The sequence below is a fragment of the Ochotona curzoniae genome, unplaced genomic scaffold, assembly GCF_017591425.1.
Source record: "Ochotona curzoniae isolate NIBS_2020 unplaced genomic scaffold, NIBS_Ocur_1.0 scaffold_274, whole genome shotgun sequence".
Taxonomy (NCBI): domain Eukaryota; kingdom Metazoa; phylum Chordata; class Mammalia; order Lagomorpha; family Ochotonidae; genus Ochotona; species Ochotona curzoniae.
Window position 1 is genome coordinate 6212503 of NW_024467101.1, and position 18803 is coordinate 6231305.

The following is an 18803-nucleotide window of genomic DNA, read 5'->3' on the forward strand; positions in this document are numbered from 1 at the left end:
TCAGCAGACATTGCAGTTCCGTAAGGGTGAGCCCACACATCTCCCACAGAATCTGTCTCCAGACCTGATTATTTCATGTGCTGGTTAGTGTCATGGCCCAGCTTTCCTGTCCCCTGTTTCAATACTTACTGGTGGGTACTATAACCTAGGCCTGTTAGGTAGTTCCCCAGCTCCCTGCCTGTGGCCCAGCAAAGCAGTCGAGGACAGTTCAAAGCCTTGGAACCCTGCACCCATGTGGGAGACCTGGAAGAAGTTCCTGGCTCTTGGCTTCAGACTGACTCAGCTCCAACCATTGTGGCCACTTGTGGAGTGAACTGGTGGACCGAAGATCTTCCTCTCTGTCTCTCCTCCTCTCTGTATATTTGACTTTCCAATAAGAATAAATAAATCTTAAAAAAAAAAAAAAACCCTAGGACTTCAACATCCAAGTTTCCTCTGTAGGTGACAGGGACCCTGTGACTTAAGCATCATCACTGCCATTACCATCCGTAGGAAGCAAAACCAGGGTTTGAACCCAGGCCTTCGGATGCCACACATTGGCTCCCAACCCACAGTTTTGCTGAAAAGCCAGCTTGCTTCTCGTTTGTCAATTCCTTGGGGAACCTGCCAGGATTTGGCTCACTCCCCTGACCCTGTCTTTCACCACTGACCCAGACTCAGCCATCAGCCAGCTTGGTAGTTTCCATTTTTTTTTTTATTAAGCAAAGACACCATTGTGTTTTGAGCGTCTCCTCTCCAACTGCACCCTGCCCCTCAATAAAACAGAGACTGGAAGGGCGGAGCTGGCCTGGATGCGTGGATTGGGTGGGGAGCTGCCCATAAGGGTCACTTGTACTTCTGTAGAAACTCGCAGATCTTCTCCTTGACGGAGGGAGCCAGCGTCGAGCAATCCCACTCGCCCAGCTTCACCAGCCTGTCATGCGCCTCCCAGAAGAGGCCCGAGCCGATGCTTAGCTCCACGCGCATGCGCCACTCGGCCAACTTGGAGCTGCTGAGGAAGACGTTGTGGCTGGCTCCCATGGGCTGTGGGGGCACACAGAGAAAAGGCGTGATGAGCCTGGGGTCCAGCCCCTTCTGCAACTTCTCCTGTAGGCAAGTCTCGAAGCTTCCCCCACCTGCCTCAGGTCCCCTGCCAGGTGTGGGATAGATGTGGGCTGGACACAGGACACCTGGAATCGCCCAGGGTTCTTGCTCCATGGTCCCCTGAAGCTGGGGTCCACTCCTCCCATCTAAGACTTCCCTCTTCCAGTCCGCAGAGCTACAAGGAGACTCCACAGGCAGCCTGCCCAGCCCAGCAGTCCATAGTGAACAGGCACCCAGGGCTGACTTTCGGCCTTGTGCTTGGGAAGGTCGTTTCTCTCTCCTGGAGGGCCCACGTCTGACTTCCTGCTGGCGGGCAGCATGGAATGGCTCAGTTACTTGGGTCCCTGACACACATGTGGAAGACCTGGGCTGAGTTACCAGCTCCCAGCTTTATCCTGGCCCAGCTTGGACTGTGGTGGGCATGAGGAGGAAGTCAATGGACAGATGAATAAATACATGGCTGTCATCTATCACCTCTGTGTAACATCTGTTGATCTATCATCATCACCTTCTATCATATGTTTGTTATCTGTTATATTTTTCCTACATCACTCCAGTCATTTCCACCACTTCCATTTCTATCAGCTATTTATTATCTATCATCGCTACTATAAAAAAAAAAAAAACTGTTTCTTAAAAAAAGATTTGGGGGCCCAGCAGCTTGGCCTGGTGGCTAAGGTCCTCTCCTTGAACGCGCCAGGATCCCATATGGGCACCGGTTCTAATCCCGGCAGCTCCACTTCCCATCCAGCTCTCTGCTTGTGGCCTGGGAAAGCAGTCAAGGATGGCCCAAAGCCTTGGGACCCTGCACCCACATGGGAGACCCAGAAGAAGCTCCGGGCTCCTGGCTCTGGATCAGCGCAGCACCAGCTGATGCGATCACTCGGGGAGTGAATCAATGGATGGAAGATCTTCCTCTTTGTCTCTCTTGCTCTCTGTCTCTCACAGCTGATCCTCAAAGGATGGCCCAACGGGTCACCTCCTCGCGGCCCCCAGTCGGCACCTGCATCATCTCCACCAGTGCCACCAGGTCAGCCAGCGAGATGTGGTCACCCGTGATGAACAGCTTGTTCTGCAGGAACTTCTCCTCAAACAGCGACAGGTTATTGCTGCCCTCTTCCAGCATCTCCTCCGTCTTCTCGGCCGGAACCTCCTCGCCTGTGATCATCGGAATCAGCAGCTGATCAAAAAGCGGGGAGAGGGGAGGAGGAGGCAGCTGCACCCCAGGGCCATCCGCCTCGCCAGGCCTCCACATCCTCGACTACCTAATAGCTACAGACCCACTCTGATCGGTTGATGCTGCCTGATGCCACGTTCAGAGGGATCTGCAGCCTGTGATTGGTGATGTCTGTCACAGGTGTCAGACTAGGGTTAGGGACATGCGCACTGGTTATCTGTTGTCTGTATCTGCTTGTTTCTAGAAGTCCTTCTATTCTGCTTTTTTTTTTTTTTTTTTTTTTTCTGGTTCAGAACTCCTTCTCCCCCCAGGGTTCCAACTCCATTCACAGCAGCCCTGTCTGGCAGGGGCGGAGTGGAAACTGGGGGGAACATGAGGCTCAGGGCAGGAGTTCCTGAGCAGTCACCAGAGCTGAGACTGGGTTCTCAGCTTCCTGACTCCCCAGGCCTTTGCATCTGAGCCTCAGCTGCATCCCAACTTACCTTGAACCAGAGTATCTTGCTCATGGGCTGCTGAATGGCCGTGTGCTGCCAGGACATGAACTCATCCACACGGGCACGCGTGTGCAGGTCAGGCGGGTACCAGTGTGATGGGGCGCTGTACTTGCGGCACAGGTAGAAGAGGATGGCCACGCTGCAGAGAGGGCGGGGGGGAAATGCTCTCACCTTCCTAATACTGAGACATGTGTCACCCCAGCCTGGCCTGGGACCACAGGTGGGCACTGACATGCCAATAATCAGAGAAAGAAGGGAGGAGGCCAGCATGGGGGATTGTGTTTAGTGGAGGGCAGGAGAATGCACACGGTGGAAGGAGTAACCACCACATCCTGACCACAGCACCCCAACACTTGAGGCCACGGGTGCTGGAGCCAAGCAGTGGAGACACAGGGTTCCAGGTACCCCTTAGGAATTCATGCTCATTCTGTATCAGAGACAATGCAAGCAAGAATTTCTAAGATGCCTGCAGATGCCAGCAGGCCAGCACCCAGCGAGTCTCCCAGGAGGAGAGGAGGGAACAGAGCCAGGTGCCAGCAAGTACCAGCAGGTGCCAGCAGGCCAGCACCCAGCAAGGAGAGGAAGGGACTAAGTGCCAGCAGGGTCTCTGAGCAGAACCTGTTACCTTTCAGATAAGATGAACTTTCCTTCTCTGAGGCAGGGCAGCTTCCTCAGGGGGTTGATGCTGATGTATTCCTTGCTGTGGTGGTGACCTGAGTTGGGGATCGAAGGGGGGAGGACAGGGCAGGTGTGATGTCTATACACCCCCCAGGTAGAAGAGAGAAAGCTTGGGGGAGTGCTCCCGGCGGAGGGAGTGCTCCCGGCGGAGGGAGTGCTCCCGGGGGAGGGACCCACCAAAGACAGAATTGCCTTCCTCGTGATTTTGTTTGTTTGTTTGTTTTGTCAAGAAGAGGAAACAGAAATACAGTGCTCACACCAGGTCCTAGGTCCTAGCGGTCAGTACATCTTGACCACTCTCTCTCTCTGTGATGGCATGGACCAGGATGACTCACTGACCACCCCCCTTACACACACAGCATGGCTGGGCCTGGAGCCACCACCCACCCGTGAATCCCCCAAAGCCTAAAGGGGGGCCCAGGTCCTATTCCTCCCTGCTCCTGTCACCCCTCCCGCAAGGGGAGCAGGGTCCCTGCATGGGCCAGTGCACAGCAGGAAGTCCAAAGGGAACAGCTTCCTGAACTGGCATCTGCAGGCCGCACCGGGGCAGGACCAGCTATCTCCAACAGAAAACGTTTCTGGGCTAGGGGTGCTCACCGCCCACCCAATTCTTCGTTGCAGCCTCTGTGTTCACTGCCCTATTTTTTAACAGCAACTTCCCTGCGAGCTGAGCTTTGAAAGTCCCTTGTGTGCTCATGTGGGACGCCAGCAGTGTGAGCTCTAGAACATGGAGGGCGTGGCCTGAGCAGTGTCCTATTCCCACAAGGAGACACTGAGAACTGGGGTGGGGGCGGTCCCTAGGAGCCCCTTCCTTCCCTTGTAACCCATCATTACATAAGGTAGAGCTCTCTCTTAAACCAACAAAAACAACAACAAAATCAGGGCTGGCACAAGGGCTCAATTGGCTGATCCTCTGCCTGCAAGCACCAGCATCTCATAGGGGCGCCAGTTCATGTCCTGGCTGCTCTACTTCCCATCCAGCTCCCTGCTTGTAGCCTGGTAGAGCAGTCAAGGACAGCCCAAAGACCTGGGACCCTGCACCAGCATGGGAAACCTCGAAGAAGTTCTTGGCTCCTGGCTTCAGATTGACTCAGCTCTGGCTGTTGTGGCCACCTAGGGAGTGACCTAGCAGATGGAAGATCTTTCTGTCCCTCCTTATTATAGCTCTGACTTACCAATAAAAATAAATCTTCAAAAAAATTTGACAAGTGGAGAGAGACAAAGAGACAGAGTTCTCTTGCCCACTGATGCACTTCCCCCTATATTTTCCCCCTACCCTCATCTCCGCCCCCTCCCCCCCAAATCTCCACAAAAGCCAAAACCCAAGCCAGCGGTCTGGGAACCACATCCAGGTCTCTCACGTGAGGGGCGGGAATCCAGCACATGGCCACTGCCTCTTAGGGGCGGCCCGAGCAGAAAGCCAGACCAGGGAGGAGAGTAAGAACTCAAGTTGACTCAAGCCCAGGCCAGCCAAAGTGACAAGTGGGTACGTCCAAGGCACCCACCCTGGCAGCCAGGCCCAGAGCCTTCCCCAGCTTTGCTGCCTTTGTCGGAGGTAGCTGGGGGCGGGGGGGTCCCTGGCACCCCATGTGTCCTGCTCCTTACACGGGGCCAGGCTCAACCCACCCAGGCAGCCACAGTGGCCAATGGCCAAGGCGGCTCACCTTTGAGCAGGTCCACAAACTGGAAGTCGAAGGGGATGCCGTTCTTCCTGGCAAAGATGTAAACAGCGCGACAAGGCGGGGACAGCAGGTCCAGGTAAAGCTCTAACACCATACTGAGAGGCCTGTTGGGCGCCGCAGCCTGTGTCCACCACCCTCAGCACCTGGCTCTGTACCCTCCGGGACCTGAACCCTGGGGTACCCCCTACATTCTGGAATTTCTATTCTCCCTTTGGTGTTTGTCACCAGGCCTGAAAGCTCAGAATTCTCACCACAGCAGGGTTCTGAGGTAGGGGAGGGGGGCACACGCTGGTGGAAGGGTTGATCGGACAGCCCTATCCCCCCAACCCCACTTGTACTTTCTTCCTACCTCCCGGCTCCATCCCTGCAGGATTGGAGTGGAGGGGGGTAGGACAAAGGGGGAAGGAGGGGGAATGCAAATGAGGCCATGAGAGTTAAAATTATGGAAGGTTCTAGAAGACGGGATAAGTGTAGCCTCAACTTTTTCTGTGGCCAGAAAAAGATGGAGGGAAAGAGACAAAAGGGCAGGCAGCTCTGAGGACAAGAGCACAGGGGAATGACTGGGCAGACAGGGATCTCAGAAACTTCCTGGCTGGGGCTATGGCTGTGGTGGCCAGAGAGTGAACCTGCTGACCCATGGGGAGGCCAGAGGGCCATGCCCTCTGAGCTGTGTGTCCCATGCCACAGAGCCACTCCTGTAACCGTTGTGCCAGCGCCTGGTGGGGGAGGGGCCCATGGGGCCTCATGCCAGGGTGGACAGGGTAGTTAGGGTCAGGAAGCTGTTTGCAGTGTCAACATTCTATGTCCAAGTATGAGGCAGTGCTAGCTGTTCCTCTTCCCATCAGTTCCCTGCTAATACACCTGCAAAGACAATGGAAGATGGCCAGAGACCTGGATGGAGCTCCAAGCTGGCTTCAACCTGGCCCAGCCCTGGGTATAACGAGCATTTGGGGAGTGAGGGAAGTATCTTCTCTCTGCCCTGTGTCCTGGGATGCGGGGAGCGGCTCAGGGCATCCCCTTTCTCCACTCCACTTGGATGTTCGTTTTCCAGGCTGTGGCATCTGGGGACCTTCTATCCTCATTTCCCATGGGAGGAATCGGGGGCACAGGTCTCAGAGACAGGAAGTGGAGAGCTGGAGTTCAAAGGCAGTTAGACCCCCGAGACTGTGAAAGGACATGTTTGGGGCACATTTAAGCACAGGTCAGCCTCTAGCCTGAGCCTGACCCTCCTCGCCGGCTCCTGGTATTGCAAGCCTGGCTGGGCGACCTGTGCCATCTCCGCAGCCTGGCAGCACCAGACCGGGACACACCCTTCTCTGGGGCCCTGCCCAGCCAGCGGATCACCTCAAAGGCTAGGGAGACATCTTCCTCACCAAAGGAATGTGAGGAGATGTGGCAGGGAGCATGTGCAGGTCCAGGAGTGGCTCCCACCCCATTTCTGTGCCATTCACCTCCCTGCCCCTACTGGCTAGCCAGTCACCAAGCCACCATCCTACTCCAGGCTCTGCCAGGAGTGGAGCCACGAGTGGAGGTGCCCCTTAGGCCCAAAGCCTTGGGACCCTGCACCTGCGTGTGGGAGACCCGGAAGAAGTTCCTGGATCCTGGCTTCGGATCGGCATAGCATTGGCCATTGCGCTCACTTGGGGAGTGAATCATCGGACAAAGGATCTTCCTCTCTGTCTCTCCTCCTCTCTGTATATCTGACTTTCCAATAAATAAATAAATCTTAAAAAAAAAAAGAAAGAAAAGGCAGCGGTAGTGACACCCGAGGATGAAGTCCCACACCCAGTACCCCAGAGTAAGCCAGGTTTTCCCTACTGGTCTTAACTCAGGAGGCCCCAGGCTGGGCACCTAGGACTATCAAGTGTCAGTCTAGCCAAGCTCAGAGCTTGGTAACGCTCATATTTGTGGATGCACAGTGACATCTACTGGCACTTATGAGAATGCAGCCATGTCCACTTACAAGACTTTCTGGGCACCTGCCTTTCCTCCCCCTAGGAAGAGTGAGGCTGCTCCACTTCCCATCCAGCTCCCTGCTAATGAGCACCCTGGGAGGCAGCAGGTGGTGGCTCAGGTATGTGGGTCCCTGCCACCCACATGGGAGACACAGGTGGAGTTCCGGGGTGATCCAGCACTGGTCCTTACAGCTATTTGTTGAATGAAGAGGTAGATAGAAGATCTCACTCTACCTTTTAAATAAATCTTTTTTTTTAAGATTTATTTTATTTTTATTGCAAAGTCAGATATAAAGAGAGGAGGAGAGACAGAGAGGAAAATATTCTTGGGCCTGGCAGCGTGGCCTAGTGGCTAAAGTCCTCGTCTTGAATTCGCCAGGATCCCATATGGGTGCCGGTTCTAATCCAGGCAGCACCGCTTCCATCCAGCTCCCTGCTGATGGTCTGGGAAAGCAGTGGAGGACGGCCCAAAGCCTTGGGACCCTGCACCCGTGTGGGAGACCCCGAAGAAGCTCCTAGCCATCTTCCCCTTGCCCAACGAATGGACACAAGCTGTCTGGAGGACATTCGCCCAACTCCTCGGCCTGGCCCCGCCCCACTCCCGCGAAGCTCCGCCCAGAGGGCGGGGCGTCCTGGGAACCGCTGGCTTGCTGGCCACGCCCCCGTCCCTCCCCCTGCCCCCAGCTCCGTCTCGCGCGCAGAGCACGCTGGGTGCAGCGCGAGGGCCGGTTGCGGGGCAACAGGCGTCACGTGCAAAGGCCGCGCCAACGGTCCCGCATTAGTCGGTTGAGGTACCTGAGCGGGGTCATTCAGTCCGGAGCTGCCGAGGGCGGCCGTCGGCTCCGTGCTGGCGGAGCGGCCGCTCGGGGCTGGAGGGAAGGAGCGGGATGGGGAGAAGTGGCTGAGAACCTGGAGCCTCTGGCGGGAAGGGAAGGGAAGGGAAGGGCCGGGCCGGGGAGGGGTCCTACTGACTATGGTGGAATGGAAAAGACTGGCCTCCCCAGGTGCCCGCTGAGGGGGAGAAGGAGACCCCGGGGCCTTTAGCGGGCGTCTGGAGGGAACGCTAGCCTTGTCGGGTGGGAGAAAGGAGTGAACAATAAAGGGGGAAAGAAAGGGAGGCCAGGGCTGGGTGATTTCCCCCCCCAACCCTATTGGGTCATAGTGAACTCCAGTAGTTAGGAAAAATATTATTTTTTTAATGTGCAAATGAGGGAGGGGAGGGTAGGTAGTAGATAGGAGGAAAAGAAACAAAAGCTCTGCCAACCTGAGGAGCCCACCTTGGAGCGGGAAGCAACCCAAGCTCTGCGGGGTTCACAGTGGCCGGAAGGGTGGCGGCCAGCCGCCCTCTCCTTGTGGTGCCTGAAACGGGCTATGGATCTGTTTCTCTCAGCCTCGCGAAGGTTTAGGTTGTAAACCTTGGAGGAGGTGGAAAGAGCTGTTATCTTGGGGGATAGAACCCGTGCTGAGGGACTAAGGGTTGGGGGGCGGGTTCGTGCGGGGCAGGGAGAGAACTAGTCATTGATGTTAAATACAATCCAGTGGATCCAGAAAGTCCGTCTCTCCCCCTCCAGTATACCTGCGTTTGTCTGTTGGAAGACTTGCCTTCCAACTTAATGGATGTTCATGATTTTTTTCATCTTTGACCTCGGGAGCACCTTGCAAGGGGGGGGGGGGGGGGGGGGGGGGGGGAGAGGTATTTCAAACCTCAAGGGAAGACTTTTGGATGGTCTCACCCTTCCTCAAGAACTTACTGTGACCGTGGGGGGGGGGGGGGGCGGGGATCAGGCATCCCGCATCCCTGAAGCGGAATTATTGGGCTCTCACAGTTGTCTGAAGCTGCTTTGTCATCTGGAAATCAGTTGCTGCTCTGCGTCCCCCCCCCCTCAAGCCCCCTCAGCCTGGGATTTGTGTTCCTCTGAAAACACGGGGAAAAAAAAACTAAGGGGGTGGGTGAGTGGGGTCTGCACAGGCTAAAACTCCTCCCTTCCCCGCCCTCCAAAGCTCCCAGCCTCCGGAGCTACCAGAGGAAAAATTGCAACAGGATTTTGCTGCTGTCCTCAGCCTGCTGTTAATTCTGGAGGGCTGCGTGGGCTTGACTTGGCTGTTAGCCCTGCTTGCGTCTAGGGACTAGGGGTTCAGTCACCCTGGGTCTGTCTCTCACTCTTAGTGATCCTCTTCTGGCAGAGGGAGGGGGAGAACCTGTGAATGAAAACTTTTACATTTTTAATATTGTTTACATAGTTGAAAGGGATGCATGCCCATGTTGGCCTCTGGTTTAGGGTGGGGAGGGTCAGATATGGAGGAAAATTGTGGGTGGGACATTTTTAAGTGACTAAAAGACATTTCTGGCTTCCAGGAAGAGATAAAGCTGCTATAATAGATGAGCCCGTGACTGGGAATCAAAGGCATTATCAAGTTTCTGGGGATAAAGCATGGCCATTGCACTGGCTTTGACCTCAGGTCCCTTAGGTGTCATTTATAGATAATGAACCAGCACCACCAAGGATCAATAACTGTGATGAGGACGCTGTGTGTTCCCATCAATAACTGGGGTGGGGGGTGGGGAGGGTGGCATCAAGACAATTGGAAGGACAAGGCTAAGACGAAAGCTAGGCCATTGCCACCATATTGCTTAAGCAAGTTTTACTGTTTGGTTTTTTGGGTTTTTTTGTGTGTACCAGAAAAAAATGGGAGAAATTAAAAACTTTTGAAAAGCTGCGCCCCCCTACAATAAACACACAACTCCAGGAGGAAGCCACCCCTTGCCATGGACATACGTCATGTCACTTTTGGCCACAGACTGTTCCATCCACCTTTCTGTATGATAGTGATTTTGTAGTAGCCCCTGGTGACAGAAAAGTCTGTTTTTCCTTTGGCAATAGGCATGTCCCTATTGAAGTATCAAGGTGATCAGTTAAGTCCAACTATGATATCTCCCTAAAACACAAAAGATCCCTCAATTTTATCTCCTCTGCCCCAAGTATCCCCCCGCAAAAAAAAAAAAAATACGCTTAAGCAACTCCATCATAAGCAACAGGGGAATTGATAACTTTCAGCTCACCAAGGGGATGAGCTAGAATCCCTCTCTCGAGATGGGGGTCGTCCTGGAGCTTCAACCTTCACCTTGGCTCTGGGTCTGGTTATCTGTGGACACAGGGCTCCAAGTTAGCTGCTGAAAGTTGGAGGATGGCAAGCATCCTCCTTTAGGGCCTTTGGAGAGCCCTAAAGACTTTTTGGCTTCTCTCTCCTATAGCTCTCTTACTATAGAGATGCAAGTTTGCTGTCCACCCGCCATCTGATTTGGAAGTTGTGTCTTAAACATTGGAAAAGGACAGGGGGCTGGGGAGAAGAGAGACCCTGTGATGGGAAGGTGGGTCTGTGAGCCACCCTGCCCAGGGTTTGTCAGCCCAAGCCTAGACCTGCCCTCTTGCTCCACACAGAACTTATTAAAACTCAACCTGGAACTACAGGTGCGCTTCAAAAGGGGACTGATGGGAGCTGGGGGTTGCCACCAGTGGCACTGGTTTGGATTCTTTGGCCTTTGGCCACTCCTGGGAAATTTTGGAGGCAGTGGGTCCATGGGTCTTATTCCCTTTGCTCCCCACCTGCCCTTCTACCATCCCCCACTCTCACCCCACCCCATCTGGTTGGGGTGTTGGGAGGAGCCATTGAAGACGGTAACTGTGTCTAATGCCCACAAGCCAGAGGCATACACAGCAGAGGAAGTGAATGAGAGAAACGGTGGAAGAAGAATTGGAAGACAAAAAAAAAAGCCTGTGACGTGTGCGGGGGCGGGGCACTTGGTTTGCTAGAATGAGGGAACCACCACCCTTTCCCCCCTCCCAGCTTGCTCTTCACTTGCTTTGTGGCCTTTGGGGGGAAACTTCCTACTTAACCCATCTCTGGGTCCCAGTTTGCCCTTGAAAGCCCCGCTGCTTCCAGTCCTACCTCCCAGGGTTGTTGTGAGGATAACACGAGGTGATGTCTCAGGCAATTGTTTGGGAAAGTAGGAAAGGCCAGTCACGTTTACATTCCTTATGACCCTTTGGCCGAGAAGGGGCAAGGGTGGGGAAGGTTCACTCAAAGCCCCCTGCAACCGCCGCCACCGCCAGCCCCTCTCCCACCCTCACCAGGGCCTATGCAAAGAGATGGCCCTGGCCTTGACTCTACTGAACCATAACCCTACCCTAGATGGAGGAGCCTGCACTCAGAGGAGGCTGCAGTGGAGCCCCACCCCCTCACCCCCAGCGAGGGGGACAGTTAGTCAGGCCATGACATGACTGACACAGGGGGACTGCCAAGCCAAGGGTTTACTTCAGTCTCTAGATGCAGACGTGAGAGAGGAAGCCCAGCTCACAAGGCAAGAGCCACGGGGAGCCACATGGATCAGCTCCGGCGAACCATGGCCCCCACGCTCAGAATCTATTTGGTCTCTTACAGTCGAGCCCTCACCAAGTAAGATTACTTGAGCTGATAGTTTGGGGTTAATTTCCAGAAGGAAAAATGGGTGTCAGAAATCCCAGACACAAGCCTTGGGAAAAGTTAGGGGTGGTCGGCATCGTCCAAGACAGCAGGGTTTAAATGACTATGAAGAAGAAATGCAAGGGGTTCTGGTTGGGTTTAACTCCCACCTCCCACCCAAACCACCACTCTCCTGGGGAACAACACTGCCTCATGACCGAAGCAAGGGGGTGGAGGCAGCGGGCCTCAGTTGGTCCCAGGAAAGCTCTGATGCACAAATTAGGGAGGGTGCCACAAGGCATGTGCAAGACAAAGGGCCCTCAGAACCTATCTGGCTTTGTTCTCGCCAAACACATGAGTAAGTCACGTAGTTGCTACTTGTTGGGGAGTTTGTGGGGGGCAGGAGGGTTGAAGTGAAAGGGTCCCAGGACAGCCTCAGAACTGTTCTCAGAGGTCCCACAAGGGCAGCTGCCAGCCCCCCCCCCCCCGTAGCACCCCCTCTGTAGAGCCTGTGGACAAATCTCCATCCTCACCAACCCCCACCCTGGGTTTTGAGATGAGGCAAAAGCTCAAGTTGACTGACTCCCAGGGCGTCTCGGACCCCACACCAAGACTCTTCACCCTCCTCCTGTCCTCCTCCGTTCCTCACTCGAAATGAGATCCCATCTCAGTCAGATTTGGCTCCGAGACATTGAGACATTGGAGCCAAATACATCAAATGATGGCGACATCCCCTTCCCATTTAAAAAAAAAATCAACATGGACAAAATGTCTATCCTCCTTATGTCCTGCTGTGCAGTTGCATTCCAACAGTTAAATTTCCATTGCCCTTGAGGGTTGAAGTCCAAAGCAAAACCCAAAGCAGGCAAAGAGAACCCATCCAAAGTTGTGTAACTTCCTCTCCACGGCCGGAGCCTGGGCAAGGCTGGGTCACCCCTGAAATGTGGGATCCCCCTCCCCACCTACTGGGGAGCATTTAACCAGCATGCTTTGTGCTGCAGTTTTATTTTTTAAAACCCCAAGAGGAACAAATGGTCTTTACCCTGAAGTCCATCCATTAAGCTGAAGGTCTATGTCCCAGCTTCCCCCGCAATATAAGTTATCCTAAGAGACACAGTGAACAACAACCTGGCCATACTTAGAAAGCTGCAGACATCCACCTTTTCCTGGCTTCTCCGCCCACATTCCATTACTGCTAGGCCTCACCTCTCCTGGGACTCTTGAAAGTACACACATTAGAAATACGAAGCATCTTAGCATTGCTGTCTTTCCTTCCTGCCCAGGTAATGAACAGAGTGAGGAATATAGACACACAGGGGCCATGCTCAAGGGCTTCCTGTCCTCAGAGTCTGTCCGCGGGAAGCCAGACAGCAAGCAGGCACTGGGGAGGCCAAGAGTCGGAATGCCAGAGCGAAGCAAGCATGGGACCTAGAGAGCGAGCCCCTCCTGATCATGGGCCTTTTGGGGGGCCTGTGACGGGAGTGGTTACACAGCAATGCAATACCGCCCCCTCCCAGGTTCCAGGTGACCGGTGGGCAGAAAGGAACAGCTAGGTGGTGGTGGTGGGGAGTGTGGTTTCCAAGTTCCTGACCCTGAACTAGGTACCCCATAACACACCTACTGTTATTTTACAGCATATTTTGTGCTGCAATTTGTTTAAAAATCCTCACTTGATAGGCAGAGAGAGACAGACTCCCATCTACTGGTTTTTCTCCCCAAATGCTTAGAAAGGCCCAGGTTGGTCACCAAGAGCCGGGTATCTATTCCAGCGTCAGGCACTTCCCGGGTAGTCAGAACCTAAGTACTTGAGTGATCTGCTAGGTTAATGTTAGCAGGAAGCTGGAGTCAGAACCTGGAGGTGAGCTACCGGCGCCAAGCATGCTAATGTGAGGCCACAGGAGTTCTGATTGTCCTGGCAGGCATCTTAACTGTTACGCAGAAGAACCCTCTCCATCCTAAACTCCAAAAATCCAGAGTTACCAGGGCAAACCAGAAGGCCAGCCTGGGCCCTCCCCACCCCACCCCAATTCTGTTTGTCCACTACAAGAAAATCATTCCCTAGCAGCCTCGTATACCCTAGAGGGTACCAGAATCCAGCACTCAGTCCTGGGTAAGATTTGTTTCCGTAAGACCCCCAACAAAAGGGGACCTGGGTAGCTGATGGAGGGACCAGTAGACAGGGCAAGGTCATCCCCCACCCCTAGCTGACCCAGACCGCAGTGGTCCTGTGGAGAGTTAGGGCCCGAGGATAGGGGAGGAGGGGGCAGGTGGGCTCCGCCCACTCTCCTATCCCCCACATGACTCCTTCCCCTCCCCTTCCAACCCCTTGGGACTGGGGTGGGTGAGCTGGGACAGGAAATCATTTCTGCCTTATCCTTTTCCTCTGGGTGCATCTGTTTCACTTCTACCCACTCGCCCGCCCCACCCTTGGGTCGTCTTGATCATAGCTTTTCCCTGCTGCTATGTTCAAAACCCTATTATTTCCACCTCCCTTGGCATGAGGCAGGGGTCTACACAAGAGGACCAGGGTCCTGATGGGGTCCCAGCCAGCCAAGAAGGCTCCAGAGCTGAGGGCCCAGGGGCAAGGGGAAGGAAAGGGGGCAGCAGCTCTTGTTCCCCACTCCCTCCACCCCTCTCCCGGCCCCAACCCTGACCTTGGTCCTCGGGACACTAGTTGTCCTCTTCCTTCCACACCTGTGGTTCGACCACATGGCTGCTGCTATCTGAGCAGTGGAAGGCTTAGAGGACTGGGGAGTGAATGGGGGGGTTTCCAGGTTCCTAAGGACTCTTAACAGGGGAAGCCACCTCCACCCCATACATACCATCCTCTTCTTTTTTGGGGAAACTGCCTGCCAGTTTACATTCTCACATGCGCAGGTTTTGTTATTTACCTGGTCTGGGCCATGCCTGGGTTTCCAAAGCAGCTGGGGCTGCGTATCTAATACTGTGCTTTCCCATGCTGTGGTCTCTGGAATGACTTTCCCGGCCCCTAGTGGTTGTGCTGGTTCTAGACATCTAGTCTAATCCCTTTTCCTTACCATGTGGAGGCCTGGTTGGATTTTACTGGCTTTCCAGGGCCTGTCCTCCTTTTTTGGGCATAAAGGTTTTTTTCTGACCTATTTCTTCTAGATTTTGTCTCTTAAGGTCACCCCGCTGAGAGAGGGTAAAAACAAACGAATCTAGTTCCCCTCAAACTCTTGATACAATCCCATGGTCCCACCCAAAAGATAGCAGTGTTAGGCCACTCTCCCTGCCGCCAGCTCCTTGGAGGGGTCAGCTGCTCCTGCTGACACATTCATTAGAAAATAAACATGTATGTCTTGGGAAGCAGGCAATCCCAGGACCCCACGCCTGGTGACTCCCCTGTCCCCACCCTCCCCAGCCCGGTATTCAGCATTGGACACTGCTCTTTGATCTCACCTTTGAATTTGCTTGGCCCCCCCGAAGCCCCTGAGAGATGACATTTTCTGACTATTAGAGCTCCTGGACATGACTAGGACTCAGTTGCCCCTCAAGAGTGTTCTGGGTCACCAGGCTCCCTTTGACCAGACCCCTTCCTGACCACCCCTCACACTCAGGGAGCCCTCCCTGTTCCCTGAGTTGGTCTACCTGGCCTGGTGTCCACCCTGCCATCCCGGCAAGCAGCCCCTGTGGCTTTATCCAGCCTACCTCTCTCAAGCTCTGGATTCTTTGTCTCATTTCCCACTGCTCCTGTGCTGAGAGTAGTAAGACTATGGTGAGACATTTTTCAAACCATTCCAGTTCCTTCTGGATCTCCCAGGCACACTCAGTGCCCTGCTGGGACATAACGGGCTCCCAGCACAAGTTGGTTTGGGTGGGGGTGCGGGGGCAGGGGCCAGGGGAGCAGGGGTGAAATGGGGGAAGCTGGGAGGACTGGGGGGGCTTGGGGGTAAGTCCAATTTCTTGTAATAATGTGGCCCTTCTGTGGGATGAGTCCCCCAAATCCCAATTTCTGTGGCACACAGATCCATAGGTGTTCTGTGTCATGCCCAGGGCACAATGGTTGAATGCCTGAGGACACAATTTGCAGGCTCAGGAGGGACCCTCCAGACACTTGTTCTGGCAGGAAGTGACAGGGACACCACCTCCCCTGAGGTGGCAGAGGAGCCCTACCCCAACTTTGCTGCCCATGTAGTTGAAAGGGCTGATGTGGGATCTGGCTGAGAACCAATAAAGGGATACCCAGCTGGAGCCTGCCCACCCCACCTATGCACGTTAGAGAACTCAGTTATCAGTGGTTGTCTAGGGGCTGCTGGTTTGGGGTCAAGGCCCTCGTTAGGCTTCCCACTTACGCCCCAGACCCCCTACCCCCACTCCGAACAGCCAGACTTGCTGAAGCTTCACTTATTATAGAGCCACGCACTTATGGCTGGCCATCTCCAAGGTATTGTCCCAAGCTACTGCTTGGGTCACAGCCCCAGGTGGGTCCTGCTTACACAAAGAGGATGGAGCCTCCCACCAGGGCTATGTTTCAAAGCTAGCCATGCATCATCATAGAAGACACAAAGGGAAAACCACCAAGGTCAGGAGCTGGTATGGTCCCTATGTAGCCTTCACGTGCACATACCACGCAGCCCTGAAGCCTCAAACTCCAAGAGGGTTACTTGTGTGGTCGCCAAGTCAAAGTCAGGGCACCAGAGGTTAGATTGGAGGGGGCCTTAGGTAGAGCCCTCCTTTTTTCCAATTCCAATCTTGGAAGCTGGCCTCTGCCGTTACCGGGTAGGAGGTGGGGTGGGTGAGGTTTTGCACATGCCCAAGAGAATGAAACCATGCAGTCTAGGGGTGCAGAACTAGTGGGGTGTATGTGGTGGGGGGTGGGACTTGGAGAAGCATGAGACGGAGACGGGCCTCCTTTATACCCCCTCTCCAGCTGGGACCACTGAGTCAGGAAGCTCAGGGCAGCTGGAGCAGGGCTTGGAGAAAGGTAGCAAATTGAGAACAACCATCTGTAAGAGCCAGAGGCCCAGCCATGGAGCAGTGCCCACACTCACGGTGGTGGTCGTCGTCCTTCTGTTCTCACGTGTTATGTTTTACATGATGAAGTATAACACACACACAGAAAAATGTCTTAACAGTTTAATACCTGCTCCTATCCACTGCCTTCTTGCTTGCTGGTGGGACTCATCCACCAGCCTTTCTCCATTTTATCAATGCCACATAGGAACAATGGAGTAGTTGAGGTTCCTTGGACTTGAACTGGGGCCCAGTGGAGCGATCTGCAGCAAGTGGTTTTTGCTGAGCTACCCCCAGCCTTCCCCTTCTCCCCACCATGGTGCCTTGCTCACCCATGGCTTGTTCATTTCACTGTGGCAGTGTCCCGTGAATGGATACACCACAACTTATTTATCCATTCTATTTGTAATGGACAGCTGGGTGGTGATGAATTGTCCTCTCTAGGGCTAAGGTGTCTATATGGCTAGAGTGGAATTGTGGACTTGAGGACTATCACAGCCAAGGTGAATCATGCTCGTGATGTGCTGTGGTGCTTTCTGTTGTGTTGCCTTGCTTAATTCTGTGCTGGAATCCCTTTTCCATCTGGATATTCAATTTTGTGCCTTGGTTTCCACAACCCTTGGCTCGCTTGTCAAGGGGGCCATTGTTTGCCTAGTTGTCATCTGGAAAATAAATGTTGTGCACTTGAGCTATTTGCCAACAACCCAAGTTGCAGAAAGAGTAGTATGTCATTTTTTTTTTAACATGAAATGGCAATCTTGATTTTTATGTATTTTTTTCTACATTCTCTCTTTTTTCTGTATCTGGGGTAAGGGGGGAGATAAAGGGAGAAGCTCCACCTAGCCTCCCACCATCCCAGGGTCCCCGAAGTAGCATATCTTTTCTTCTGGTGTCTTACAACAGACAAAGATGCCAGTGAGTCCTTAAGTGCTAAATGCTGGCTGTAGCTCCTCTACACAAGCATCAGGATGATCTAGAGTCTACATACAGTCTTGTGAGATCATTGCGCTTTGTATGGCTTGTTATCTGGGAAGAACTTAATTCTGTGTGAACGTGAGCTGGAAGTCATGTTTGTCCTTTCTGTCCAAGTGCTTGCCAGCTGCCAGGACCCTACCACCACCACCACCACCACCACCCCACCACTAGGGAATAAGGCCGGCATTCACACACATTCCAGCACTTCCCCTTCTGTGAGCTGTGTGCATACATAAGTGCAGGGAGCTCTGTTTCTGAGATTTCTTTTCACTCTCTTGGTCTATTGCCAATCACACATTGGTTCCAGTTGATCACTGATACGTAGCTGACCTAGCTGGACATCGGGAAAGCAAGCCCTCACATTGGTGGTCTTCAAGGAAATGTTTGGGATCTTCTTGGTTCTTGGGATTCTAGCAGTGGGCCGTCAAGTTTTGTCAAAAACTCTGTTGGAATTGTGATGAGGTGCACTCACCAGCCAAACTGGGGAGGACCACCCCCCCACCCAGCCAACCCTACCTCCAGCCCCTGGTGCACCTGGTCTCTTCAGGGCATTTCATTCTCTTGGTAGAGGGCTTTATTCCTAGGCACACGGCGACCTTTCCATTACCTGTTTCCTTTTCTCCTCCTCCTAACCTACCACATACAGCCTCTTTACAAAAAGTCACATTTAGTATCCATGCTCTCTCTTATTCTCAGAAATGTTTCTGCATTGATGATGTGTGCATTCTAAAACTCATTCCATCTTGCTAGTTTGAGATCTAGGTTGTTGGTTCCTCTGGGTGCACATCACATGTGAAGCTCAACACAAATTCGCATCCTGTGTCTCCCTTTGGCTTTTTTTTTTTTTTTTTGAACTAAAGCTTGTGACCGCCAGCATTGTTCACATCCATGCATACATACTCTGCTCCGTGACACTCATTTGAATGTCCTCTCCTCCTTGGTGTCTCTGGTTTTGACTGACTGTAAAATAGTCGTGAGCAACTCATTCCTAGAAACAGGGCGTCTCCCCACCCTTTCTTAGTGCCCAGCTCTCATTCATGCTCAGAGTTAGTGGAGGAGCCCCTCAGATGGGTGGGTGGGTTCCTGAATGGGTTCAGCCACCAAGGTTATTTTGCATTCTAATTCTTTGTCACCCAATCAGCATGGAAAGGGCACAGGGAGAGCATCTTCAGCCCCAGGATGGGTACTTCCTCTTGCCATCTCTGTTGAGTCTGTCTCCCATACCTGATCTCTCTGCCTAAAAGGCATCCCGTAGGCGGCAGCCCCGCGTCCCCTGCACTGGCAGATTCAACCATATCCTCGAGTTATATGGCAGGGGGCTTGG

The 18803-nt window shown here is 53.6% G+C and overlaps 1 protein-coding gene across 1 annotated transcript; it reads right to left on the reverse strand.

Moving 5' to 3' along the window:
* Positions 1-679: 679 nt before the first annotated feature.
* Positions 680-5323, reverse strand: LOC121171896 (glutathione S-transferase theta-4-like). Its single transcript, XM_041003603.1, has 5 exons — positions 5097-5323; positions 3380-3467; positions 2743-2893; positions 2087-2263; positions 680-1023 (listed from the first exon to the last, which is right to left on the reverse strand). Exons 1-5 carry the CDS (start codon positions 5206-5208, stop codon positions 826-828), a joined length of 726 nt encoding a protein of 241 aa, XP_040859537.1. The 5' UTR covers positions 5209-5323; the 3' UTR covers positions 680-825.
* Positions 5324-18803: the final 13480 nt, after the last annotated feature.